The sequence below is a fragment of the Oryx dammah genome, unplaced genomic scaffold (genome assembly GCF_014754425.2).
Source record: "Oryx dammah isolate SB20612 unplaced genomic scaffold, SCBI_Odam_1.1 HiC_scaffold_11, whole genome shotgun sequence".
In the NCBI taxonomy this organism is placed as follows: Eukaryota; Metazoa; Chordata; class Mammalia; order Artiodactyla; family Bovidae; genus Oryx; species Oryx dammah.
The window spans coordinates 39,806,322-39,833,609 of NW_024070195.1; the positions used below are offsets into that span (position 1 = coordinate 39,806,322).

Below are 27,288 nucleotides of genomic sequence, written 5' to 3' on the forward strand. Positions count from 1 at the left end.
GTTAAAACCTGGTTCCTACATCCAGCAGCTGGGGAGACCTTGAGCAATGACTAACCCTCTCTAAGAGTCAGTGTCCTCATCTGGAAAATGGGGATTATAAATCCTGAGAGTAAAGCGAGATAATCCACATAAAACAACGAGGATGGTACCTGCCTCAGTAGATGTTTGATATTCATTAGTATTATTACTCTCATGATGGGCACTTAGTAGTTCGCTTGCTTTCTCCTTTATCCAGGTAACCCAGGCTGCACATCGGACTCTTGGGGGAACTCCTAAAACATTCATGTGCCTCCCCATCCCAGACCAGTCAAATCAGAAATCTTTCGTGAAGGATACCGGCACTGGTATTTTTTGAATTTTTAACTTATTTTTATCTTTATTTTTCTGTCAGTTCATGCACAGCCCGGACTGAGAATCACCTTGGTGACCAACGTCATGGGTTACCTGGGACTTTCCTAGCTTTAGAGCTGAAAGTCCCCCATCCCAGGAACCCCCTCGGCCCTGGGTAAGCCGAGATATACTTCTTCACCCCCTCCCCAGAGGAACGGAGCCATGTTTTCTGAATCTCAAATCCAGACACACAGGCTGAACGCAGAATACTGAAGATGATTCTTTGAAAGCTCAGCTGGGGGTGGCGGGTCAGCTGCAGCCTCAGCCCACAGGCAGGCATCGGGCTCTGCGGATGAGAGGGGCTGGCACGTGGCTCAGTCAGACAGATCCTTGTCTACAGGTCCCCCAGGGCTCCAGCCACTGGCCGCCCGCTCCATGGCCTTCACCCAGCGGCCCTTCAGCTCCTCGCTTTCGGCTTTGAAGGTGTAGAGCTGGCCTGACTGCTGCAGCTGGAAGATCCGGGGGTCTGCCTGGGGCCCAGCGGTCACCTGGTAGCCCAGCAGGGGGATGGAGGTGTGGGCCCGCATATCCTGGGGTGGAAGGGAGGGAGGGGAGCTGTGGCTGCTGCCTCAGACAGCCCTTTGGAGGGTTCCAGCCACACGCCCACCTCTTGCCCCCCCAAACACCCATGCAGTGGGGTGGGCTGGCAGGAGGGGCCTCAAAGAAGAAGACTGGTCATCCCCCTGAGGAAAAACCATCATGGCTTGGAGTCTGGGCCCAGCTCTGAAAGCTGCTAACCCTGTGACTCGAGGGAACCAGGGCCTCACCGAGCCTCGGTTTCCCCATCTGACTTATGGGGCCAGCGGGACTCACCCCCACCCCCCTGCCGACAGACACACATACCGCAAGGAGGGGCAGGGAGTGGCGTTACCTGAGGGGCAGCATAAACGTAGAGCACGAGGGGGTCGTCCCGGGGGATGACACACCAGCCCCGGGACCCACTCTTGCCCCATTTGTCCCCCAGAAGCTGCAGAAAGCTGCATATCAGGCTCTGCTCAGACCCCGCCACGGCTCCTTTCTGAAACCAGAGAGAGGGACCGTCAGGGAGCACAGCTCCCACTACCCATTGTTGGCCATCAGAAAGCACTCTTTCTAAACCTTACTGGCAGCCCCGCAAAAGGAGAGGCTATTTCTCCCTGAGGCTCTGAGGGGTCCCATCAGGGACTTGTAGTCACACGGCTGGCCAGCCTGAGCTTGGGGCAGGGGCTGGGAGGGCGTATCCCCTGCAAGCAGCCCCCAGGGAGCAGAAAGGGAGCTTGAAAAGGCGCAGAGACCACTCCCTTTTCCAGGAGCAGGCTATGTGCACCAGCAGTCAGGGAAGGTGTGGGCAGGGTCTAGGCCTAAAAGAATGGGGGAGGGTCGGAAAGCGGGCAGATGTGGTGGAAAGGATCAGCTTGAACTTGGGAGCTGAATTCAGGTGGAATAGGCTGGGGTCTTCTCCCACATCCCAAGGACAGTAGGATGTCAGCCTGGCTTTAATGAGCAGGGGGTGTGCAGAGAGCGGTGGTGGTAACCAGTGGCTGGGCTGGGTACCACTGTATGTGTAGCACGAAGCTGAATACAGCTAGTGCCCCAGAGGAGGGAGCAGCCTGGGCAGCCCAAAGGCAGCAGCGACTACCCGTAGCACAGGTCAGAGAGCTGGCTCCTAAGTCGCCGTGTGACCTTGGGTGAGTCACTTCTCTGGGTCTGGGTCTCCCTGGGATAGAACCAGCCGGTCCCTGAAGTCCCTTCCAACTAGAATGGAGTCTCAGTCTGCCTCTTCCCTGCAGTGGGACCCTGAGCCTCAATCTCCCCATCTGCAAAATGGAATCAGCGGCACCAGCTCTCTTCACCTCCTGGGACTGCTGGGGCATGGGGACGTGAACAGGGGTTGTGGGAATCACTGGATGGGGAGGCAGGGAAGGGGCAGGGAGCCCAGGTGACAGCCTGGAGCCAGAAGTTGCTTCCATTGGGTGACAGGCCCAGCTCTGTTTTATTCGGCAGGGGTAGGGGATGTTAGCGGGGGTGTCCATGGGGAGAGAGAAGGTGGGGGTGTGTGTGACCACAGTGGGCTAGTTCTTCAGTGCCAAGGACAGCGCCAGCACTTGGGAGGCCCTGCACACACCTGCCGAGCAGAGGCAGCCGACCCTCACCTCCAGGATGCCCCGTCTCTTGTCCTCCTTTTCCTCAGGGAGCACGTTTCCGGTGAGGAAGGTGTAGCAGTCCAGGCAGACTCGGTTGGGCCTGTTGGCATCGTACTTAAGCTCCGCCCGGTAGTCCGAGCACCTGGCACACACCACCTGGGAGGACGGGCAGGGAGGGGCTTGGACGCGGTTCCTGCCTTGGCCCGGGAGCTGGGGACGCGAGAGCCACCAGGGACCAAAGAAAGAACAGGCTTCGGGAGAGAGATGGAGACAGAGTGGGGCCTCCCCTGTCCTGCCTGGGAGGGTTGGTGCTCAGGCTCCAGGGCCCCCAGCTGGGGGGCTTGAGATGTGGGCCCCTCTGAAGGAGCTCAGCCTCTCTCTCTGCATGGTCCCCTTTGTAGGGGCAGCTCCTGATCCCGGGGCCTTGACCGGCGCTCACCCCTTACATCTCATCACTTCTCTGAATACTCTCTCTCTTTCCCTTCCGCCATCTCACCTGCCTTCCTGTGGCCCCAGCAAGGAACCAGCCTTGGGACTTTTACCCTCACTTTGCAATGAGGGGGCAGTGACTTGGCAAGGGCCATACCGCTCACAGGTAGCAGCCAGCCCTCCTCACTCGGAACGTGCCTTTACAGTCCTATGGTTGAGTGTTAAGTCATCCAGGTTTTGCAATCCACTCAATCTTAGAGTCAAGCATGTTCTGATACAAAAATGGTGGGCTGGCAGTTTTCGCCAGGAAGATCTGCCACGTGTAGTCTGTGGAGGGGGGCTGTCCCCCAGCCCACCACGGCTGCAAGAAGGCTGCAGCTGAGCAGGCTAGGGTGACAGGGTGAAAGAGGCACAAGAAAACTTGGGGAGAAACACAGGCATGGCAGGATGCAACTTCCAGGAAGACTGGGATGTCACAGGGAGTCCAGGAAGTGGGACTGGAAATGGGGGCAAGAGAGCGAGCCTAGGAGGAAGGGTAACTCATCAGGGAGCCGGCCTGTGTGCCCAGCACAGCACGTGGCCTGGGAGGGACCGGTAGGAGAGGGCCTGGGCTTGCTCCACCCTCACCAGGATTCCCGTCTGGCAGGCGGGGAGGCAGAAACTGGGCACCCAACCACCGAAAGGATGACTCACAGAGTACAAAGGTTTGCACGGGCACGAGAAACCCCAGAATTGGGCCAAGGGTGTCTCACAAAGCCCTTACACACAGGGCTTCAGCCTTGGGAATATTTAACTTGATTTTTTTTTTTTTGAGATTTAATTTTTTTAAACATTATTAGAAACTTTTTATTTTCTTCTCTCTCCTCTACCAACTTCTTATTTTCAAAACTTTCAAACCTGAAAAGAAGTTGAAAGAATAATACAGTGATGCCCCACCCCACCAAATTCAGGGATTGTGAATATGTATTGGCACATTTGATGTCTCCCTCTCTCCCTTTCAGAGAAGGCAATGGCACCCCACTCCAGTACTCTTGCCTTGAAAATCCCATGGACAGAGGAGCCTGGTATGCTGCAGTCCAGGGGGTCGTGAAGAGTTGGACACGACTGAGCGACTTCACTTTTCACTTCACTTCACTCTCTCCCTTTCTGTCTCTCTCCCTCGATCTATATTCTCTTCTGAACCATTTAAGTTACAGTCATCATGTGTCTTGTCACTCTTAAATATGTAGCTTGTAGCTCCTAAGAACAAGGACATTCTTCTCCCTACCCACAACGTCATGATCACACTTAGGAAATTTAACATCAACACAGTCTTATTAACTACAAATGCTTCATAAGCAAATATCGCTCAATGGTCCCAGCAATGACGTCTGTATCTGGTTCTGTCTTTTCCCATCCAGGCTTCCATCAAGGATCATCTGTTCAGTTCTCAGAACACTTTATTTCTTCCTCATACCCGGAAGGCAGGTACACAGGTGTTGCTGTATTATTCTTTGGGCCTCTCTGTATTTCTTAACTATTGTAAATAGTTTTTTAGAAAAGACTTACAAAGTGACAAGTGTGAGCGAGTGGACTCGACTCTCATTTCCTGATGTGACTCACGGAGAAGGGAAGTTCATCCCCAGATCCTGTCTGTTTGGCTCTGGGATGGAATGCACATCTGAACACAGGTGTGTCCCAGTCCTGGAAATTTACTTTTGTTCTCATTGCAGTTTAACACATTTTGGGGACACCTCCCTGACTGGCCCCAACCTGCCCAGCTGGTCTCCTCCTGTCCCCCCCCCACCCCCCAACGCAAGGTCATTAAAGACTGAGGTCATTAAAGGGCTCCCTGTGTTTGCAGAGTGAATGGAGAGGGTTGTAATGTCAACAGAGAACAGCTCAAGTGCAGCAGGTGCTTAAAAAGCAAAGCAAGATCTGCCTCTGATAACTGGGCCTGAGCCGATAAGACGAAGGAGTGGCCTGGTTCCTTCCTCCATCAGCTGGCGGCTGCGCCTCTGAGTGGTGCTGCCCCCATGACGGAGGAAGGAGAAGGAAAGGAGGCCAAGGAGAGGGAAGGGGTGAACCTTCCTTTGTTGAGGTCTCACTACCACCCAGGTGTTACTGATTCCCATTGTACAGGTGAGGAAACAGGCCTGAAGGTGGCAGGCAGAGTTAGCCCCAGAACGAGTAGGTGCTGCAGTGAGTGCTGAGAATCCACCAAGAAGAGGAGGGGACAGTTAGCTGAGGTCGGTCAAGAAGAGCGGACGGAGCGGGGCGGGGTTGGGGGAGGGTGTGTGTAACAGGCCTGGGGCTGATGAGGAGGTGGGTTCAAGGCCTGCAAAGGTCTGAAGGGTCTGACACTAGAGGCTGTTCCCTGGTCCTGGGCCCTGGGGTCTTGGGAAACGGTGGTAAGGAAGCAGGGGGATGAATAGGGTCGGCTCTGGGGAATGTCTTAAGCTGGTGGCTTTAACCTGCCTGGGCCTCAGGTCGCATCTGCGGAAAGGGGATTAGGGGTTGGAGGAGACCTGCTTCACGTGGACACCGTGAGGTCCGAACAAGGTAACGCACACGTCTGGCCGGGTTAGCGCCCAGCGCTTCTGCACTGGCTGAAGCAGGCAGGGTGGGCAGGGCCCGGGCTGGCAGATGGGGGCCGGGGGGTTGGTACTCACGTAGCCACAGGCCCGGCAGTGGTGGCGGCGACGCGTCAGGGCGTTGAAGGGCTCCTGGCAGCGCATGCACATGGTCACCATCTTGTCCCGCACCCACTGGGGCGCCCGGAGGCCCAGCTCCATGGACTGCAGCTGTGGGGCAATGGGGTGGGCACTTCAGGACCCCCCTGCCCACTCCCCGGGGCCCTGGGCCCTCTGCCCACCGGCTTGTGGCAGAGAGTCTGCAGGCTGTGCTTCCCAGTGGCTCCCACATGAAGGGGACCGAACAGATAAAGACCACACTTGCGGGTCAATCTCTCCACGTCTTGCATTACAAGTGAGGAAACTGAGGCCCAGAGAGGTCAAGGGACTCAGCAAAGACACCCAGCAGGCCACGGTTCAGAGCTCAGAGCTGAAACAGTCACAGACACTCTCTGTAACTGCCACCCCACCTGCCTTCCACTTGCCCTTGGTCTAGTGTTTTTCAGGCAGTTTCAAAACCCCAACCTGCGCGCACACACACACACACACACACACACACACACACACACCCCACCCCCCACAGCCAGAGTTATAGCCCTGAAATCCTTCCTGGGAGCAGCTGCACAAAGAGGTTCCCAAAGGACTTTCTTGCTAATGAGGGAGTCTTTGGCACTGAGTTTCTACGAGTAGGGTGATGCTGGGGTGTGGGGCTTCCCCTGATCCCTCCGCATTATTCGTGATGGGTGACATGCCCCCGCCCTCCAAGCTACCTAGGTAGAGCCAAGAGAGGGAGTCATTCCTGTTTGAAGCTGGCAGCCCCACGCGGGGTCGGGGGGTAGAAATACAGAGCCTGAATTTACCTCCTGCTCCTGGGGGTCTCCCTCAGGGCTCTGGACTGCAGCCTTGAAGGTTTCATTCCGTTTCTCAATTTGGTCAATGGCATCTTGGCAGGCCTGGTGCAGGGTGGGGGTGGGGGGTGCAGGGCAAAAGGAGGCAGTTGAGGGGGAGGCAGAAGGGGTTTGCTCATCTGTGAATCCATCCACACATTCAACAAGCACTGCTAAAAGCCTATTGGGTGTTGGCACAACATTCCAAGCATGCAGTGTCTGATTAAAGGGAGGAGAAACTATTTGGCCACCTGATGTGAAGAGCCAACTCATTGGAAAAGACCCTGATGCTGGGAAAGATTGAAGGCAGAAGGAGAAGAGGGTGACAGAAGGTGAGATGGTGGGATGGCATCACCGATTCAATGGACATGAACTTGGGCAAACTACGGGAGATAGTGAGGGACAGGGAGGCCTGGTGTGCAGCAGTCCATGGGGTTGCAGAGTTGGACACGACTAAGCAACTGAACATAGAACAGATGTGAAAACTGAGGCTCAGAGATGATAACCGACTTGTCCCAGGCCATTCAGCGGCAAGATCTGAAGCTGTCTGACACTTAAAACTACTGCAGAGCTGAGGAAGAGCAGGTGGGTGCATGTGTGCTCCCACGCCCCCCACCACACACACATACACACACGCACACACTCAGCACCCCTCCCTCCTGCACAGTCACAACCCTAGGGGCCCTGGAGCTTTTGTTCTGATACCTGCAACCAGGAGATCATTTCCTCCTGGGACCTGCTCAGAAAGAGAACACAGGTGTTGAGGGAAGCGGCCCCTCCCAGTTTTCCCGTCTCTCCCCTCCCCTCCCCCCCCCACCCCGCCCCCGCCTACCGGGCTCGCAGCTCCAGGGTTCGCTGCTTCCCGGACACCAGGAAGGAGTGGGGGAACTCTGCGTCAGTCAGCTCCCGCACCTGCTCGAAGGGGAGGGAGAGATGGCTCAGGCTCCCGCCTGCCCCCCCAGGCACTGTGGTGGGGAGGGAGGAGGATCGTGCCCCAGGGACAATTCAAACAGAGAGACAAGGATGGGGAGCCCTTCTGTCTAGCCCAGCAAAGGCGCCCCGAGCTGGCCTCAATCTACAGAGCAGACGGGACCTGGGGCTCCCGGAACTTCAGCAGATAAGCCTGCCCAGGGTGAGACGGGGACTCCCGACAAAAGGGTCACCAAGATGGAAACTGGCTCACATGCTGGGTTTGGGGACACGGCTTTTCCAAGAACAGACATAGGGCCTAGGATGAGACCCTCTGCCCCATATCGTGAATGAAGGAATTGATCAACCAACTTGACAGATCGGACAGATCTCCACCTCCTGTCCTCCACCATCCTCATCACAGAACTCCGCAGGTTCCAAGGCCGCTGTGAAGGCTGCCGGTCACAGAGCGCTTCGCTGAGCACCCACACGTGTTCTCATTTAATGGGCACAACTGCTGAACCCACTGATCAGTTCTAACACTTAACGGCCACCACGTGTCCCTGAGGGCACTGCCTGCCACCGGCCGCAGTCCTCTGGCACAGCTGAACCTGGGGCCATCTACCAGTTTCCGGGGAATACGGGGGACCATGGGATACAGTAAATGACACCACCGGGGTGCGGTCAGCAGAATCCAGACTGAGAGCGACTCTGCCAGAGAAACGATCTGATTTTCAGTTAATAAATGAGAGAAAAGTAGGAGAGGGAAGTATGATAGATAAAAGGGCATGTAAGAAGCATATCAGAAATGATTCACACAGATCAGCTGTGAGAAGGCAATTACGACCCAGCCAAGGAGAACCAAGGGATCTCTCTGTTATTAAATAAGTATCATTAATTTGTTAGATGTAATCATGGTATTGTTGGCATCTTTTAGGGCAAAAAAAAAAAAAAAAAGAGAAAAGAGTCCTTGGGCCTTCACTGGTGGTACCGTCTGAGTTTCCACTGCAGGGAGCAAGGGTTTGATCCTTGGCTGGGGAACTAATATCCCACATGCAGCATGGAATGGCCAAAAAATAAAATAAAATGTCTTTTTTAAAAAAGAGTGCCTGTCTCTTACAGAGACATACTGAAGTATTTATAGGTGAAATGATTATGTGTCTGAGATTTGCTCTTAAATAATCCATTGGAAAAGGGCACTAGAAGGGGGATTGCTGAAGAAACCAGTTTTGAGTTGACAGTCATCATAACCAGGTGATGAATATATGAGGTACCATTTTCTCCCCTTAAAAGTGTCCATAATAAACAGATGTGAAAGAAAATCTTTACAGCAATCTTGAGAGGCAGATATTATCACCCTCATTTGGGAGATGAGGAAATGGAGAGCAGAGAGGACAAGAGACCCGCTTGGGGTCACACAGCATCTAAAGAGCAGAATGAAGATTCAGACTCCGGGTTTCGGTCCTCATGGGTAAGGTAGAAGCACGTCTCTTTCTACTCTACCCCAGAGCCCGGTAAACACAGATTTCTCCCAGGCCGTGTGAAGACAGGGTCATGAAAGGAAGTGAAGACACAGACCTGGAGCCCAAGGGCCTAGCATGGAGGAACGTGAACCCACCTGACACTTGGCCCCTCTGCCAGCTCCCTGCCGCAAGGTGAGCAGGCCTTGGCACACTTTCAGGTGGCCCACCACTCTTGCAAGAGCATGACTTGCTCACATGAGGCCTGGTCTACTCATTGGGCCCACAGAACCTGTCCGTTCCCTCTAGAAGGGGCTGGATGTGATCTGCTCTTGATACCCTTGACAATGCGGAAGCTCAAAGGGTCTATATCAGGAATCTGGCAAGACTCCATGACTGACTGGGAGAGGGACAAGGGAGAAATCTAAGGTTTGGAGGCCAGAGCTGGGAAGAAACATGACGCTTTTCATAGTAAAGGGGAACTGGGGAGATCCCTGACCTGAGGGACCACCTCTGCAGGGGTGCAGGATGCAGGTTTCTGGAGGACAGTTCCCCGAGCTGGGCTGTGCCCAGGCTCAACCACCAGACTTGGCAGTCAGGTCCCTGCCAGCCCATGCAGCGCCTTTGTGCTAATTAGAAAAAGACACCTCTCCCTCAAAACACTTTACTGACATCTGTTGGCAAACTGGTGTAATAGTCAAGAGCCTGGTTTGTTGAACCAGAGACAAGACTGCCATCTGCCGGACAATGAGAACTGTCCGTATGCAACCTGTGCTGTCTGCTGCGGCTCAGCTGGGGGGTGCTCGTGCAGTGCCCAACCTGCACAGCTGTCCATGGAGTCGCAGTTGTCTTCGGTCCATGAGTTCCCAAGGGCCTACACCCCTTCCTTCTTCCCAGGCTGGCCCTGTGCAGAATGGCGCAAAGATAGGACCCACCAGGCAGACCAGGAGGAGAAGGGGACGACAGAGGATGAGACGGTTGGATGGCATCACCGACTCAATGGACATGGGTCTGAGTGAATTCCGGGAGTTGGTGATGGACAGGGAAGCCTGGCGTGCTGCAGTCCATGGGGTCGCAAAGAGTTGGACACGACTGAGTGACTGAGCTGAACTGAGACCCCGGGGGGGGGGGTGGGGTGGGAATCAGCTGCTGGGATCCAGGGCTCCCTGACACTCAGGAAGGAGGGAGGCCAGGCGGGTATGGGCTAGTGGGAGCCATCACAGTGGTCAAAGACCAGACCTGCCTCCAAACCTCAGGCTCAGAAAATGATTCCCGAACAAACGCGGCTGGGGGGACAGCTCTGCACCCGCCAGGCCCGTGCCGTCCAGGAGAGGGCGCTGTGTGACCACCAGAGCACCAGACACGCCCTGCAGTGATTGTGTTCGCCGAGACTGGCAGACGCCGGGAAGCCGGCGCACACATCCTGAGCGTCAGACACTCTAGGGAACATATTTATGGATTTCCTCTTAATGACTCTGTTTTGGTCTCTATATTTCTTGGCTTTTCTGTCAATCTTTGCCTCTCTTTTTCTATGCCTGGGTCTCTGCCAGTCCTAAGACAGGGCTGCCAGTCTCCAATTTCTCTGTCTGTAACTCTCCATAACCTGCCTTTCTCAGTCTCACCCACCACGGCTCCCAGATGTACAAGCGCATGCCCGCTCTGGCCTCTGGGACATTCTGGCCACATTCAGTAAGAGAAGCTGGATGAGACAGAGTAGGGGGCTGCGTTCCCAAAAGACCTCCGTGTGCTGAGGCATGGGGGGCGGGCTGGGAGCCCCCAGAAGCTGCCCATGTCCTGCCATCAGCTCTCATCACCCTCAGGCTACATCCCACCCCCAGGCCCTTGTTTCAGCCCCAAATGCCAGGCAATCCAAGTCAGGAGCAGGGGCAAGGCCCTCCTGCAGGGGCTCTCAGAGCTCAGGAGGTCTCCAGGGGCAGATTGTCCTGCCTTCAGCTCCCTCCTGGGGCAAATCCTGGGAGATGTCGTGTGGGGTAAGGAGAGGGAAAGGGGAGATGGAAAGGTACTAAGATGGGCCAGATCTGACCTCTGTTCTTCCAGCCCCGGCCACCGGGACTTAGGAGCCATCAGAGAGGGGTGGCCAAGAGGGTTTTCTTCGCATTTCTTTCACTATGCCTGCAATTCCACCCTGTGCTTTATCCCTCTGGGTTGAAGCCTTAATAGGAGACAGTATAGTATGCTGGTTAGATACAGAGGCTCTGGACTCTATTATATCTGGGCTTGATCATGCAAACAAGGATTTGCTGTGTGACCCCCAAGCAAGTTACTTAATCTTTCTGAAAGAGAAATTGAAAGTAGCTCAGTCGTGTCCAACTCTTTGCAACCCTATGGACTATACAGTCCACGGGATTCTCCAGGCCAAAATACTGGAGTGGGTAAGCCTTTACCACTGAGCCAGCTCTTTACCAGCTGAGCCACAAGGAACCCCAAGAATACAAGAGCAGGTAGCCTATCCCGTCTCCAGCGGAACTTCCCGACCCAGGAATCAAACCAGGGTCTCTTGCATTGCAGGCAGATTGTTTACCAACTGAGCTATCAGGAAAGCCCTAACCTTTCTGGGTCTTGTTTGTTTGTTTTTTTTTTTTTTTAAATCAGTGTTTAGGTTCACAGCAAACCTGAGAGGAAGGTACAGAGATTTCCCATATGCCCCCTGTGCCCATACATGCACAGCCTGTCCATTAATAACACTTCCCCACCAGAGCGTACGTGTGTTAGAATGAATGAACCCGTCATTATTACCCGAGGTTCATAGTTCATATCACGCTTCACTCTTGGTGTTGTACACATTCTGTGGGTTTGGATAAATGTATAATAACTGATATCTACCATTATACAGACAGAGGAGTCCATGGGGTCACAAAGAGTCGGACACGACTTAGCAACTAAACAACAACAACCATGATAGCACCATGCAAAGCAGTCTCATCGCCCTTAAAACCCTCTGTGTCCATCCCTCCCTTCCCCAACCCCTAGTAACCACTAACCCTCTCACTGTCTCCATCCAGAGACAGAATGCCTTTTCCAGGATGTCACCGCATTGGAATCAGACAGTAGGCGTGCACCGTATGTATGTATGTAGAATCAGACAGTAGGCATGCACCATATGTATGTAGAATTAGACAGTAGGCATGCACCATATGTATGTATGTAGAATCAGACAGTAGGCATGCACGTATGTATGTATGTAGAATCAGAAAGTAGGCATGCACGTATGTATGTATGTAGAATCAGACAGTAGGCGTGCATGTATGTATGCATGTAGAATCAGACAGTAGGCGTGCACCATATGTATGTATGTAGAATCAGACAGTAGGCGTGCATGTATCTATGTATGTAGAATCAGACAGTAGGCGTGCACCATATGTATGTATGTAGCCTTTCAGATGAGCTTCTTTCACTGAGTAATACGAATTTAACCTTCCTCCATGTCTTTCCATGACTTTATAGCTCACTCCTTCTTACCACTGAATAATATCTCACTGTCTGGATGTATCACTTTATTTCCTTATTTTTGAAAATGGGATTAACTACAGATATCCTCAGACTGTGCACAGTTACTCACTGCAGTCTCATTTGCAGACACTGACAACGGAGAACAGTCTAAACGTCCATCAGTAGTGGGCTGGTTGAACGAATCACGGTACAGCCACATACCAGGACACTATGCATCTGTGCAAAAGGGTGAGGAAGCTCCAAGTGAGCTGAGCTCTAATCGTCTCCAGAATAAGTAGCTAGTTTAAAAAGTCCACCACAGAATAGTGTATGTGAAAACCACGGTTTATGTGAAAGAAAAGTAAGGATGCCATGATGAATGCACTACCTCTGGAAGGCCTCACAAGGAGCAGAGGCTGCCTCTAGGGAAGGGGACTGGGGGACGGAGAGCCTATATGTGCAATACATGTTGCGTATATTTTTTTTTACATAGTTTGATTTTGGAATGTGTAATATTTACATTTTTAGGTAATAAAATTATTTTATTTTAAGATTTTTTAAAAACTAAGAAATGCAGGGGATAATAACAGCCCCTACATCCCAGGGCTGTTATGAGGGTCCAATGGGAGTGATGCAGGGCCTAGCCCATGGGGACCACTCAGGCACTATTATAGGCTGCTGTCCCTGCTCATTCGTGGCCATCTCTGGATGTGGACACATCCAAGTCAGCAACTGAGCTGACAGGGGGCACCCTTCCTACTCAAAGCTGCAGTACTGGCATCCGCCAGAAGCTGGACAGAAATGCACAATCTCTGACCCCACACCAGACCTACTGACTCAGAACCCATTATTTTAACAAGACTCCCAGGGGATTCATGCAGTCATAAGGTTTTCAAAGCCCTGGCGTAGATGGTAGAGAAAGCAAAGTGAAGCTGGGCACTGGGAAGGACCCTGGACAGGAAGGCTGGGAGCCCGGATGGGAGAGGTCTAAGCCTCCTCTTTTCCGCCTTCACACTGCCCCAGACCTGCCGCACCTGGGTTCCCGGACTGAGGCGCCGGTCGGCCCCTCCTGCTGCTCCCCACCCTCGGTCTGACCCTGGGGGTGAAGCCCTCTTACCTTCATGCCAGCCACATCGATGCGGGTCCTGACCTGGAAGTGGGCGCCCACCTGGATGACCCTGGGCACACAGTAGAGCAGCATGTTGTTGAACTGAAGGAGACAAGAGCAGGCATGTGTGCACAGCGGCAGGGGTGGCAAGGACAAGCGGGCAGGCTTCGCTGGACGTGGGCTGAGCCCCATGGGCCTCACTCCCCTCTCGCCATGCGCTGGGCCGGCTCACAGGACAACACAGGTGTGATGAGGAAGCCTGGGGTGCTCACCGAGGGGCTGCCCGACCTGTGGACTTCAGGGGACCAGGGCAGACTTTGGAGACCTATGAGGCCTTTCTCACGGGGGTCAAGGGTGAGAGATTGTAGCTCCCGCCCCAGGTGGGACCAGTTTCCAGATCTCCAGGAGACGCCTTGGCTTCCTCACTGCAAACCGGGGCTGTTCTTCCTAGCAGCCAACCTAATTCCCTCCTGACACGCAGCCTCTAGGGGCTTCCCTGGTGGCACAGTGGTAAAGAATCTGCCTGCCAATGCAGGAGACGCGAGTCCAATCACTGGGTCAGGAAGATCCCCTGGAGAAGGACATGGCAACCCACTGCATTCTTGCCTGAAAAATCCCATAGACAGAGGAGCCTGGCAGGCTACACCGTCCATGGAGTCACGAAACAGTCGGACACGACTTAAACGACTCAACAGCAACAACAGCCTGCCCTCTCTAGAGCACAGATTGACATCACAGGTTTTGGAGCCAAACAGACTCGGTTCAGATTCTGACTCTGTGGCTTCCTAGGACACGTCTGGGAACCCCCTCAGCTGGAAATCCCTGAGGCTTGGGGGCAGCATGTGATTGGTCCCAAGTCAAGGCTATGGTTTTTCCAGTGGTCATGTGTGGATGTGAGAGCTGGACTATAAAGAAAGCTGATCGCAGAAGAATTGATGCTTTTGAACTGTGGTATTGGAGAAGACTCTTGCGAGTCCCTTGGACTGCAAGGAGATCCAACCAGTCCATCCTAAAGGAAATCAGTCCTGAATATTCATTGGAAGGACTGATGCTGAAGCTGAAACTCCAATACTTTGGCCAGCTGACTCGTTTGAAAAGACCCTGATGTTGGGAAAGATTGAAGGTGGGAGAAGAAGGGGACGACAGAGGATGAGATCTTTGGATGGCATCACCAACTCAATGGACATGAGTTTGAGTAAGCTCCAGGAGTTGGTGATGGACAGGGAGGCCTGGCGTGCTGCAGTCCATGGGGTCGCAAAGAGTCAGACATGACTGAGCGACTGAACTAAAACTGAACTGGCCAGGGTGCCAGAGCAATAAGGATAGAGAGGCAGGCTTGTCTCTGCTCTCCTGCAGTGCCGGCCAGGTAGATGCCAGGCTGGCAGGACCTGGGGCAGAGGGCCCATGCCTGTGGACTCCCCTCCCCAGTGTGGAGCGAGCGGGCCCCCCAAGCATCCCCTTACCAAGAAAAGGTAGCGCTCCATGGGGCCGCTGCGGCGGAAGGAGATCTTGAGGACGGGGCCCTCGCGGAGCAGGGTGTTGGAGGGGTCGACTATATCGTCCTCCAGGCCCAGGCGCTGGTACACGTCCCACAGTTCCTGCAGCCGCTCCTGGGGGCGGGAGGGCCACCCTCAGCCAAGGCCAGGCAAGACCCTGCCTGCTCCTGGAAAGCTAGCCTCTCGTGGGCAGAGATGGGGTGTGGGGAGGAGGGCAGCAGGGGGCTGGGTGTTGTGGGCAGGGTCAGAGGAGGAGCAGACACAGAGACTTGGGTGGGCTGGCGGGGGCTGAGAGCTGCAGGAGGAGGTGACAGGGCCCTGGGGATGCCCACAGCTCTTTCTCGGAGGACTGGGGTGCTCACCATTTCAGTGATGGCTGCGTTGGAGTGCTGAGCGGCCGAGAAGATCATGTCAAGGGCTTCTGGAAAGGGGGCAGGGTCGAGTCACCCCCTGAAAGTAGGGGGCTGGTGGCTGAGGCAGGAGGCCCCTGAGGCTTAACCCAGTGGCCCCAGAGCCTGCCCGGAGCACCCCAGGGGCAGCCCTTCCCCTGTAGCCTGGCGCATCCAGTGTCTGGATGATGGGGGCCATTTCCCACGCAGGGTGAAGGGACTAGAGGTCCCTGAAAGACAGGGCTGAGGTGGTTGGCCTCTGTGACTTTCACTGCCCGCCGTATCCAGGGGTGAAGGCACGGTTTCAAATCCTAGCTCTGCTTCTTTTTGGCTGTGTGACTTTGAGCAAGTCACTTAATCTCTCTGGGCCTTAGTGTCTGTAGAAAAAAAAATGACTAATGCTATAGACACTGTCTATGAAGTACAACAATGTTAATGGTTGACGGTCATCGAAACCATCTTTAGCTGGTGCTCCATAAATTAGGGGAGTGGCTTGAGCCTTCCCAGGGCTGCCCCCCTGCCCCCCGCCCCCCGATTCACTGGGGGTGTCCTCACTCTGGGCATCAGCCAGGTCTGGGGCCTGGCCTGGCAGCTTCTGCACGTACTCCTTGAGCAGCAGCTCGTAGCGTGGGATTCTCTGCACAGGTTCCAGCATGTGGTGCTGCAGGGTCAGGCTAGCTGAGGCCTCGCTGCTCTTGGGGAGGGAGGAGGGGGAGAGGAGGAGACGTCAAAGGGGGAAGGGGTGGGTCAGGCTGCCCCTGAGGGTCGGGGGAGCGGGCAGGGCTATGGAAGCCGCTGAGCCAGCAAGGTGCCCCAAATCACTTGGGGAACCGGAGCCACGGCGGGCTGGGGGCGGCCATGCAGGGCTCTGCCCCGCGCCCACCCCAGCCTCACCTGGATGCGGGTGATAACCTCCTGGAAGGGTGGGGATTTGTCTGTCCAGGTGGCCAGCAGCTCGATGGCTCGCTCGAAGTTCTTGACATACTCACTGTACATCTTCAGGAAGGGCGCCAGCTTCTGGATCACATCACCGATGCGGGGGGTGGTGGTCCTGCCGGAAGGGCACCAGGTACTGCCCTCGGTCTGGGGACCTCTTCTCGTGACTCCACACGGGGTCAGGAGAGGCGAGGCTCCTCTCAAACCACCACCCCCCCCCCGACAACACAGCCTTTCTGCAGCACTCCTGGGCATAGGTATGGGGGGTGGGTGTCATCCTGGCACAGGTGTGGTTCACCCCTCCTTAGACTGTGAGCCCCCGGAGGGCAGATGCTGACCTCTCCCAGGGACGGAAGCCCCCTAAAGGCCCAGCACAGGGTCAGGCCCACAGCAGGTGTTCAATAACCACCTAATGCTTGTTCTCGTAACAATAACAAGGGCCACATGCCCAGCACTGCCCAAGACATGCTGCACGTCTCATCTCATTGAATTCTTACAACCCTGTGCGGGGGAGGAAGGACAGTCAGTCAGTGGCCCATCTTAGAGAGGAGGAAATCCAGGCTAAGAGAGGTGAGAAAAGGTCATTCAGCCCTGGAATTGTTACAGCAGAGCATCAGCAATCTGGAGCTGGCCTGCCTGAGTCTGATTTCCAACCACACCACTTACTCCAGCTGTGTGTTCTTAGGCCAATCACCTAGCTTCACTATACCTCAGCTTTCCCATCTGAAAAAATTGGGCATGATGGTAGGCAACCTTACAGGGTTGTCTTTTGGGGAAAAAATTATTGAAAAAAATTTTGATCGATCATAAAGTAAAAGGAATATAATAATGAACCCTTATAGACCCATCAGGTTCCCTGGTGGCTCAGATGGTAAAGAATCTGCCTGCAGTTTGAGAGACCTGGGTTCGATCCCTGGGTCGGGAAGATTCCCTAGAGAAGGGGATTGGCTACCCACTCCAGTATTCTTGCCTGGAGAATTCCAAGGACAGAAGAGTCTGGTGGACTACAGTCCATGGGGTTGCAAAGAGTCAGACACGACTGAGCATCTAACGCTAACTATAGACACATCACAGGATTTAACAGTTACTAAGATTCTGAAGCTGAAATTCCCATACTTTGGCCACCTGATACGAAGGGCTAACTCATTTGAAAAGACCCTGATGTTGGGAAAGATTGAAGGTGGGAGGAGAAGGCAACGACAGAGGATGAGATGGTTGGATGGCATCACGGACTAAATGGACATGAGTTTGAGTAAACTCTGGGAGCTGGTGATGGACAGGGAGGCCTGGCATGCTGCAGTCCTTGGGGTCACAAAGAGTCAGACATGACTGAGCTACTGGACTGAACTGAACTGAAAGATTCTTTTTTGCCAAGGAATTTTAAAGGACATGCCAGACATCATGGCATTTCTTTGGCAAGATACTAATTTCACCACTAAATACTTTCTTGGGTAGCTCTGAAAGCAGAGAGGGTTTCTGGCCTAACCACAAGGCCATCATCACACAGTGAGCTAATCTGAAGACTAAGCAAGTTAGTAGGTGTGAAACCCAAGGCAAGGCAAGTAGGAAATCTTCAGTTAGTGCTGGTGGTTTCCACTGCCTTGTAAGTCACTCAGCCTAGTGAGGACCTGATCCATCCCCTTCTCCAGAACACACACACACACACACACGCACACGACTCATTCAAGCCCTTCACCGTGCAGACAGAGCAAGCCCAGAGGAATCGAGTCATGGCCACGTAGCAAGCGCAGAGACCTAACAGGCCAAACCCAGTGTCCTGGAGGCTGCACCCCGACTTGGCCAGGGCTGCAGTCGGGGGGCCTCAGGGGCTTTTGCTGGACCTCACCAGTCATCCAGCCGCCGCTGCAGCTCTGGGAGGAAGAACTGTGAGTGGAACTGGTAGATGGAGGAGATGTTGGAGAAGATGAGCCTGACCACGTCCTCAGGGAAGGCCTTGCTGCCGCGGGCCTCCTTCAGCAGCTCCTGGAAGAAGACCTGTAGCCGCCGCTGGGTCACTAAGCCTGTGGCAGAGAAGGAGCCCCCCACCCCTGACACCAGCCCCGGGGAGACGAGCACAGTCCGGGGGGCTGTGGGGTCCTTCCCCATCCAGCTTCCAGAACACTTCCACATCCTTAATCTCCCATCATCCTCAAAATCCCTGGGAAGAGAGACAGGGATTATTCTGGCCACTTTACAGATGGGCAAACCAAGGGACTTGGCCAGAGGCTGGCAGCTGATGAATGTCAGGAGCGGGCCCATCTTGTATCTGTCAAGACCTCAGACTTCGCCAGGCTCAAGATCTCACTTCAGTGATTTAACCTTCTTCCTTAGGGCTCCCAAAGACAGTGTGAAGGGCTAAGAATGGTGAAGATGCTGGGAGCTAGGGTGACAGACGAGGATGCTGTGTGGGGCCTGGAAGGACCAGCTGGTGTGGTCTCTGCTCCTGGGAGACCAGCCTAGATACCAAGGGTAGAATCAGGAGTGGTGCTAATGAGCTGTATCCCGATTTCTGCCCAAACTCCAGTCATCAGTTAAAGGACTAAGGCTTCCTAGAATCAGACCTGAGGTCCTAACTCTCAGCTCTTATGAGGTGGGCCAGAAAGGAGAGCAGGGTAGGGTGAGGACACCCAGGTGCCAAAGAGTGGGACGGGGGGCGCCCTGGCCACTGGCCTGGTCCAGCAGGTGGAGGCGGGCCACGTAGGCCTGCTCGGTCTCCAGCAGCTCCTGGACAATCTTCTTCTCCTCAGGCTCCTGCAGGGAAGTTGGGGGGAGAAGGAGAATGAGAGATTTGGTCTCCTTTGATGGGAGCAGTATCCAAAGATGCCCCAGTGAGCATAGCTCCCAGGACTCATGCCATGCTGCAGGCGCATTTGGGTTTGTGCTGGGATTGAGAGAATGGGACAGAGTGAGGCTGTGCCTAAGCCTTAAGAGGCCTGGAAGCTTCCACCTGTGCTCCCTTGGGAGCCATGAACTACCATATCTAGAGGTCTAGCTGCCCTGAGGGAGAGGCCACAGGGAGAGGAGAGGTCCTGGGACCTCATGGACAGGAAGCCAGGGGCCCAGCCATGCCAGCATCCCAGATGAGCAAGCTTTCCAGCTGTCCCTGGCCAGGCACTAGGCTTGGGAGATGAGTTATCATGGGCATTCCTGCCTCAGCCAAGATCTGCCTGCAGACACGTGGGAGCCCTTATTATGGACTAAATTGTGTCCCCAAGTTAATATGTTGAAGCCCTAACCGCCCATGTGACTATATTTAGTAATTAAGTTAACTGATGGGGAGGGTGGGGCCCTAACCTGTCAAGACTGGTGCCCTTATAAGAGGGAGGGACATCAGGAGAGCATGTGTAGGAGAAAAGGTCATGTGAGGACGCAGTGAGAAGCGGCCATCCACAAGCCAGGAAGGGAGCCTTGCCAGAAACCAACCCTGCCAGCACCTTGACCTTGATGTCCCGTCTTCAGAGCTGTGGGAAAATGTATTTCTGTTGTTTAAGTCACCTGTGCGTGCTAAGTTGCTTCACTCATGTCCGACTCTTTGTGATCCCATGGACTGTAGCCCACCAGGCTCCTCTGTCCATGGGATTCTCCAGGCAAGAATATTGGAGAAGGGTTGCCATTTCCTTCTCCAGGGGATCTTCCTGACCTTAGGGATCAAACTCACATCTCTTGCGTCTCCTGCATTGGCAGGTGGGTTCTTTACCGCCAGCACCACCTGGGAAGCTCTTTAAGTCTCCTATACTGTGCTGTGCTTAGTTGCTAAGTTGTGTCCGACTCTGTGACTGCTATAGCCTGCCAGGCTCCTCTGTTCATGGGAACTCTCCAGGCAAGAATACTGGAGTAGGTTGCCATGCCCTACTCTGGGGATCTTCCCAACCCAGAGATTGAACCCAGGTCTCCCACATTGCAGATGCATTCTTTACCATTTGAGCCACCGAGGAAGCCCAAGAATACTGAAGTGGGTAGCCTATCCCTTCTTCAGAGGATCTTCCCGACCCAGGAATCAAACCAGGGTCTTGCATTACAGGTGGATTCTTTACCAACTGAGCTACCAGGGAAGCCCTTAAGTCACCTAGGCTGCTCTAGTTTGTTACGGCAGCCCGAGCTAAGTAAAACCAATCCCAAGTGAGACCAACAGAAAAACTATCCAATAACATTCCAGTCAACCCACAAAACTGTCAGAAGCAGTAAGCTGCTTGGCCACTACCTTTGAGGGTAGTTTGTTACATAGCAAACGATAGCCAGTAGACATAGCATGAACCACTATGACCACATCTCCATTCTCTAAATGAGGAAACAAGTACACACAGTAGGGTTACAGAGACTTGCCCAAGGCCTCATAGTGAGCCGAAGAGCTGGGACGGGAACCCTGGTGGTCTGGCTCCAGGGTGCAGAGCATCCTGCAGCCAAACCCTTCAACCACATAGACAAGAAAACTGAAACCCAGAAAAGGGAGGTGACCTCCCCGGAACCAGCCTCAGGGCAGGGATCAGCACTGACCTCTATTTCTAGTCGGCAGAGCTGTCTCCTTCAGTAGGTAACCTGAGGCCACACCTGGAAGGGGTACCAGGTCCCAAGTTGAGTGGTCTCGGACAAGTTCCTTAAGCTGTCTGAATTTCAGTCTCCATGCCTTAAAGACTCCTACAGGACTTCCCAGGTGGTTAAGAATCCTCCCACCAATGCAGGGGACATAGGTTCAATCCCTGATCCGGGAAGGTTCCACACACGTGGAGCAACTAAGCCTATGCGCCTCAACTACTGAAGCCCTCCATGTGCCTGGAGCCTGCACTCCTCACCAAGAGCAGCCACCACGACGAGCAGCCTGTGCACCATGACAGAGCGCTAATTTCTCCACAGCTAGAGAAAGCCTGTGCACAGCAACAAAAGCCCAGCACAGAGAAAAGTAAAGAAATACCCCTTCAGCGAAGGGTATGAGAAAGAATGTCAGCAGCAGGTTGCATAGTAGGCACTTAATCAAAGGCCATCAAGGGTGGGGGGACGTGAATCTAGCTTTCAGCTGATCTCTGGTCTCAGAAGACCCCCACCCAGGGGAGGAGTTGGCTCCGGCTGGGAGAGAATGCGTGGGGAGATCAGTGGATGGCCCCCCAGTACCCCACTTCTTCCCCAGCCCTCCAGCACCTGTGTCCCTGAGCCAGGGCAGGTCCTGGGCTGGTAAGACTTCCTCCAGGCTCCGCTGGACAGCTTGTTCTTCAGGGAGCTCAGGTACCTCCTGCTGACGGTCCTGGGCCCGGACTCCAGGGCCTCCTCCTCGATGGGCTTCTCACAAGGCCCTGCGGACGTAGGAGACCTGCACCCAGGCTGCCAATGCCCGGCCTCCAGGGCCTCCTCCTCGATGGGCTTCTCGCAGGGCCCTGCGGACGTAGGAGACCTGCACCCAGGCTGCCGATGCCCGGCCTCCAGGCCGTGGACTCTGGGCACTGCTCCTGTCACCCTGAGAAGAAGAGAACAGTCAAGAGTAGGGAGAAGAACTGCACCTCCCTGGTAGGGATGTGGGGCAATTAAGGCAAATGCATGGAGAAGGCAATGGCACCCCACTCCAGTACTCTCGCCTGAAAAATCCCATGGACGGGGGAGCCTGGTGCGCTGCAGTCCATGGGGTTGCTAAGAATCAGACAGACTGAGCGACTTCACTTTCACTTTTCACTTTCCTGCACTGGTGAAGGAAATGGCAACCCACTCCAGTGTTCTTGCCTGGAGAATCCCAGGGACGGGGGAGTCTGGTGGGCTGCCATCTATGGGGTCGCACAGAGTCAGACACGACTGAAGCGACTTAGCAGCAGCAGCAGCAGCAGCAAGGCAAATGAGAAGAGCCAACTCATTGGAAAAGACCCTGATGCTGGGGAAGATTGAGGGCAGGAGGAGAAGGGGGAGACAGATGATGAGATGGTTGGATGGCATCACTGACTCAATGGACAGGAGTTTGAGCAAACTCTGAGAGATAGTGAAGGACAGAGAAGCTTGGCGGGCTGCACTCTACGGGGTCGCAAAGAGTCAGAAACGACTTAGCGACTGAAAAACAACAACAATGCAAATCAGAGATGTTCACTGGCCTCTGAGTGTCTGGCACACAGAAGGAAGGGACAGAGACATCTACTTCTCCTCTGGACACCTTTCTTGGAGGGAACTCCAGTCTTCAAAATGAGTCAGCGTAGACTGTGTCTTGTTTTCCGGGTAACTACACACTTCCCTCTTTAAAATGCAGTGAGGAACCCTTCCTTCTGCACATAGAGGATTTTTTTAAACTTTTTATTTTGTATTGGCATATAGCCGATTAACAATGTGATAATTTCAGGTAGACAGCAAAGGGACTCAGCCATACATATACATGTACCCATTCTCCCCCAAACTCCCCTCCCATCCAGGCTGCCACATAACATTAAGCAGAGTTCCTTGTGCTATACAGTAGGTCTTTGTTGGTTATCTATTTTAAATATAGCAGTATGTACATTTTGATCCCAAACTCCCTAACTCTCTCTTCACCCCGCCCTTCCCCCCTGGCAAGGATAAATTCATTCTCTGTGAATCTGTTTCTGTTTTGTAGATAAGCTCATTTGTATCATTTCTTTTTAGATTTTGCCTGTAAGGGGTGTCATACAATATATCTCCTTCTCTGTCTGACTTACTTAGTTGCACATAGAAGATTTTATGTACCCTCCCAGATCACCCTCACCTGTGAGCCTCACCCCAGGTTTTAGTCTCTCTATAGCAAGAAATCCCCTAAAACCCTAGTAACTGATATATCGAGGGAAGGTAGGAGCCACGGAACACTCTAAAGGGAGGGTAGAGCTGATAAAGTGGGACTTTTCAGCAGGATCCTAAAAGATGATGCTGTGAAAGTGCTGCACTCAAGATGCCAGCAAATTTGGAAAACTCAGCAGTGGCCACAGGACTGAAAAAGGTCAGTTTTCATTCCAATCCCAAAGAAAGGCAATGCCAAAGAATGCTCAAACTACCACACAATTGCACTCATCTCACATGCTAGCAAAGTAATGCTCAAAATTCTCCAAGCCAGGCTTCAACAATATGTGAACCATGAATTTCCAGATGTTCAAGCTGGTTTTAGAAAAGGCAGAGGAACTAGAGATCAAATTGCCAACATCTGCTGGATCATCAAAAAAGCAAGAGAGTTCCAGAAAAACATCTATTTCTGCTTTATTGACTATGTCAAAGCCTGTGACTGTGTGGACCACAATAAACTGAGGAAAATTCTGAAAGAGATGGGACTACCAGACCACCTGACCTGCCTCTTGAGAAATCTGTATGCAGGTCAGGAAGCAACAGTTAGAACTGGACATGGAACAACAGACTGGTTCCAAAGAGGAAAAAGAGTATGTCAAGGTTGTATATTGTCACCCTCCTTATTTAACTTATATGCAGAGTACATCATGAGAAACGCTGGTCTGGATGAAGCACAACCTGGAATCAAGATTGCCAGGAGAAATATCAATAACCTCAGCTATGCAGATGACACCACCCTTATGGCAGAAAGTGAAGAAGAACTAAAGAGCCTCTTGATGAAAGTGAAAGAGGAGAGTGAAAAAGTTGGCTTAAAGCTCGACATTCAGAAAACGAAGATCATGGCATCTGGTCCCATCACTTCATGGAAAATAGACTGAGAAACAGTGGAAATAGTGGCTGACTTTATTTTTCTGGGCTCCAAAATCACTGCAGATGGTGACTGTAGCCATGAAATTAGAAGACGATTACTCCTTAGAAGAAAAGTTATGACCAACCTAGACAGCATATTAAAAAGCAGAGACATTACTTTGCCAATGAAGGTCCATCTAGTCAAGGCTATGGTTTTTCCAGTAGTCATGTATGGATATGAGAGTTGGACTATAAAGAAAGCTGATTGCTGAAGAATTGATGCTTTTGAACTGTGGTGTTGGAGAAGACTCTTGCGAGTCCCTTGGACTGCAAGGAGATCCAACCAGTCCATCCTAAAGGAAATCAGTCCTGAATGTTCATCGGAAGGACTGATGTTGAAGCTGAAACGCCAATACTTTGGCTGATGCAAAGAGCTGACTCGTTTGAAAAGACCCTGATGCTGGGAAAGATTGAAGACAGGAGGAGAAGGGGACGACAGAGGCTGAGATGGTTGGATGGTATCACCGACTCAATGGACATGAGTTTGAGTAAACTCCGGGAGTTGGTGATGGACAGGGAAGCCTAGTGTGCTGCGGTTCATGGGGTCGCAAAGAGTCAGACATGACTAAGCGATTGAACTGAACTTTCTCTATGCCCTCCACACCTCTCAGTTTAGTTCAGTTCAGTCGCTCAGTCATGTCCAATTCTTTGTGACCCTGTGGACTGCAGCATGTTTGGCTTCCCTGTCCATCACCAACTCCTGGAGTTTGTTCAAACTCATGTCCATCGAGTCAGTGATAAAAAGCCAGCCTAGGGTCAGTTTCCTTCTCCCTCCAGGGACAAGCTTTAATAGTGTAGCTTTCTTATCCTACATACTGGATCTGCAGACCAGTTAAATTCTTCAGATAACAGAGGCCAGCAGCAAGGAATATATCCAACGACGTACGATGTGCCCCATTCGCTTTGGTGTGGAAAGGCTTGTGGTGACAGTACAGGGTGGGCCGCCTTATGAGAAAGGCAGACTGGGAAATGGAGGACTAGACAGGTACAAAATCTTCAAAACTCTGTGACTAAGGTTTTCACTACCCCCATTCTGCAACTAGAGAAAGAGAGGATCTTGCAGAAGGAGCAGGGCAGAGGTGGGATTCAGATCAGGCTGGCTCTCTCCTGAGTCTGAGCCCTAAACTGCCCTTCCCCATGTGAGTCAGGGAGAAATGGGTGCAGAGAGTCAATGTGACTTGCCCCACATCACACACTGGCTGGTGGCAGAGAGAAGGTTGAGACCCAGTCTCCCGTGGTTCCTCATTGGCTCTTGCACCCCAACACCCGGTTCCTCAGCCCCTGGGTCTGCAGCTCATGCAGTTAGCTGAATCTCAGGCTTTCTGTTCTATGTTTGGTTTCAGCTTCTGCATTTCTCCCCCAGGGCCCAGACCAGTTTCTGTTTCCTCTTCATTCCCTCAGTTTCAGATCACTTAAGGCACTGAAAGACCTCACAAGAAAGCCCAGGCAAGGCAGCTGGCCTTGGCCCCTCTCATGAGTGTGAGGGGTGACTCTCATCCTGCTGACAAGACCTCCTCTGATCCCACTGTGGTCAAGGGCTGCCTCCTCCTTCAAGGGATATTCCCGAGGCAGAGCACATGTGCTGAGGGTCTCCACTGGACATGCCTGGTGTGTTGAGTGGGGTTGGTGCTATCTCTGCACACCCCAGGGGATGGTGGTCCTGGAAGGTGGCACCCAGAGCTGTCCTTGGTGCTGAACAGAACATGCCGGCCGAGGCCTCTGGGGGAGGCGGGGCCAGGGCACCTGCTGAGGAAGCTAAATGGCCCTTCTAGGTCCGCATGATGCTGCCTCCACCAGGAAGCCCACACAGGAAGCTTTGTCTGCTCTGAGTGCCCTCAGCAGTGTGTCTAGGCCCCTCTCAGGATATCTGTTGGTCGTGACCTGGCATCATGGTCGTTCCATGAGCTTAGCACCAAAGACAGAAGTCTTCTGGGCGGGGATCTTCCTTTAGGCTCCTGCGTCTGGTACAGGTCCCATGCGATGCAGTGCTGTGCCACCCACAGCCCTCGGGACGGAGGCACTCTTCCCCTAGCTGCTGGGGGCATGGGGGCCGAGAGGCTACTGATTGGGTCCCTCCCTGGGAACTGCCCTCTCTGCAAGAGAGTGGCCTCATCTAAGGTCAAGTCCACATCCAATCACTAGTTCATGTGCGGGTACAAAGATCTAGCCCTTTGACTGGAACAGCCAGAGGGGCCTCCAGCTCCAGAACTCTCTGGAACAGGCTACGTCATCTGGCCAATGCACGGCAGTTCAGTTTTTCCCTGTGCCCAGTGCTGCCTCCCGTCAACCCCAAACCCTCCCCAGTAAACCTCCTGAAGCAAATCTCTATCCAGAGTCTATTTCCAGAAAACCCTACCTACAACAGTCACAACCTCTAACACAATCCCAGGCATAAGAAATGCCTGGAGAGTGGATTAATGTCACACACAGACACATGCAATGACCTCCAGCCTGTTCCTTTCAGAAGGAAGCCCCTGCTTTGCTCCTTGCCCATGAACTTAAAACACTTAAACTGCCCCCCGCAACCTCTCTGTGCCTCCCCTTTCTCACCTATAATATAGGAACAGAGATAGAACCTACCCCCAATAGGCTGATAGATGATTAAATGAAATAAGTAGCAAACACACTCAGAACACTGCCCCATAGTTAGGCTGACCACACAGTCTGCTTTGCCTGAGATGGTCTCAACCTCTCCTATGGTGCCCTCCCTCCTACCAAAGAGATCTAAGGGCATCCTCTTTCAGTTTCAGTTGTGTCCTGGTTTGAATGATAAATTGTATGGTTATCCTCCTCACAGGGAGTAAGCTCTTAATAAGTATTAGCTATAAGTATTTCTGCTGGAGGGATAGTAGGTGGAGTTTTGCTGCCCGATCAGGGCATCTGGTCCACCCACACTCACACACCTAATTACACACATCTGGACTCTCCCCAGCACACTGACACACACACTCTGTTCCCTGCCCAGACCTGGTGCCCCAAACACTATTACAGGCCCTGAGGATCCTGTGATCGAAGGATGTGGGCACTGTCCGGACAGGAGGTGGGGTCCAGGACAAGGACACTGCTCACTGTCAGGGTTCAAGGTGGCCTTAGGCCTGCTTTTCAGCCAGGAGACTGGGAGGGCCTGGGCTGCCCAAGGGCCCAAGGGCAGGCAGCGGAGCTCGAGGGAGACGCCAGACAGCCCTGATGACCCTCCCCATCTCTACTACCCCATACCTGCTATTCTCAAACACAGTCACCAGACTGGATACAGATGCCAGAGTTTCCTCACTCGCCCCCTCCATCCTGCAGGCTTCCAGGGCAGCCCTCAGCTCCCTTGAAGCAGGGCGGGGGGTCTCCAGCCAGCACACTCAGTCACCGCCACCTGGGGTCACAGGTGGGCTCCGGCATCCTTGGAGTCCCGTCTCTCCCAAGGGCTTAGCAGACCTGCTCCCTGC

The 27,288-nt window shown here is 53.3% G+C and overlaps 1 protein-coding gene across 3 annotated transcripts; it reads right to left on the bottom strand.

The window, feature by feature from the left end:
• Positions 1 to 354: 354 nt before the first annotated feature.
• FGD2 (FYVE, RhoGEF and PH domain containing 2) lies at positions 355 to 27,288 on the bottom strand. Of its 3 annotated transcripts, XR_005722749.1 has the most exons (17): positions 27,068 to 27,288; positions 21,323 to 21,635; positions 18,860 to 18,940; positions 18,036 to 18,184; positions 16,148 to 16,304; positions 15,809 to 15,947; positions 15,227 to 15,285; positions 14,832 to 14,978; positions 13,378 to 13,470; positions 7,274 to 7,353; positions 7,147 to 7,177; positions 6,415 to 6,507; positions 5,594 to 5,725; positions 4,491 to 4,625; positions 2,523 to 2,669; positions 1,262 to 1,408; positions 355 to 920 (listed from the first exon to the last, which is right to left on the bottom strand). XR_005722749.1 is itself a non-coding variant. In XM_040249790.1 (16 exons), exons 1-16 carry the CDS (start codon positions 27,133 to 27,135, stop codon positions 705 to 707), a joined length of 2,052 nt encoding a protein of 683 aa, XP_040105724.1. In that variant the 5' UTR covers positions 27,136 to 27,288; the 3' UTR covers positions 355 to 704. The 3 variants fall into 3 exon arrangements, 2 of the variants coding, with proteins under 2 accessions (XP_040105724.1, XP_040105725.1); XM_040249790.1 differs by lacking the exon at positions 4,491 to 4,625; XM_040249791.1 differs by lacking the exons at positions 4,491 to 4,625; positions 18,860 to 18,940; positions 21,323 to 21,635; positions 27,068 to 27,288 and having other exon boundaries at positions 15,809 to 15,942; positions 18,036 to 18,124.

Excerpts from the sequence above, each read along its gene's own strand:
- FGD2 (XM_040249790.1), bottom strand. The coding sequence starts at position 27,135 with ATGGAGGGGGCGAGTGAGGAAACTCTGGCATCTGTATCCAGTCTGGTG. Across the intron at positions 18,185-18,859 it reads GCCTCCACCTGCTGGACCAG|GTCTTCTTCCAGGAGCTGCT; the intron begins GCCAGTGGCCAG and ends CGGCGGCTACAG. Across the intron at positions 6,508-7,146 it reads AAATGATCTCCTGGTTGCAG|GCCTGCCAAGATGCCATTGA; the intron begins GTATCAGAACAA and ends ACCCTGCACCAG.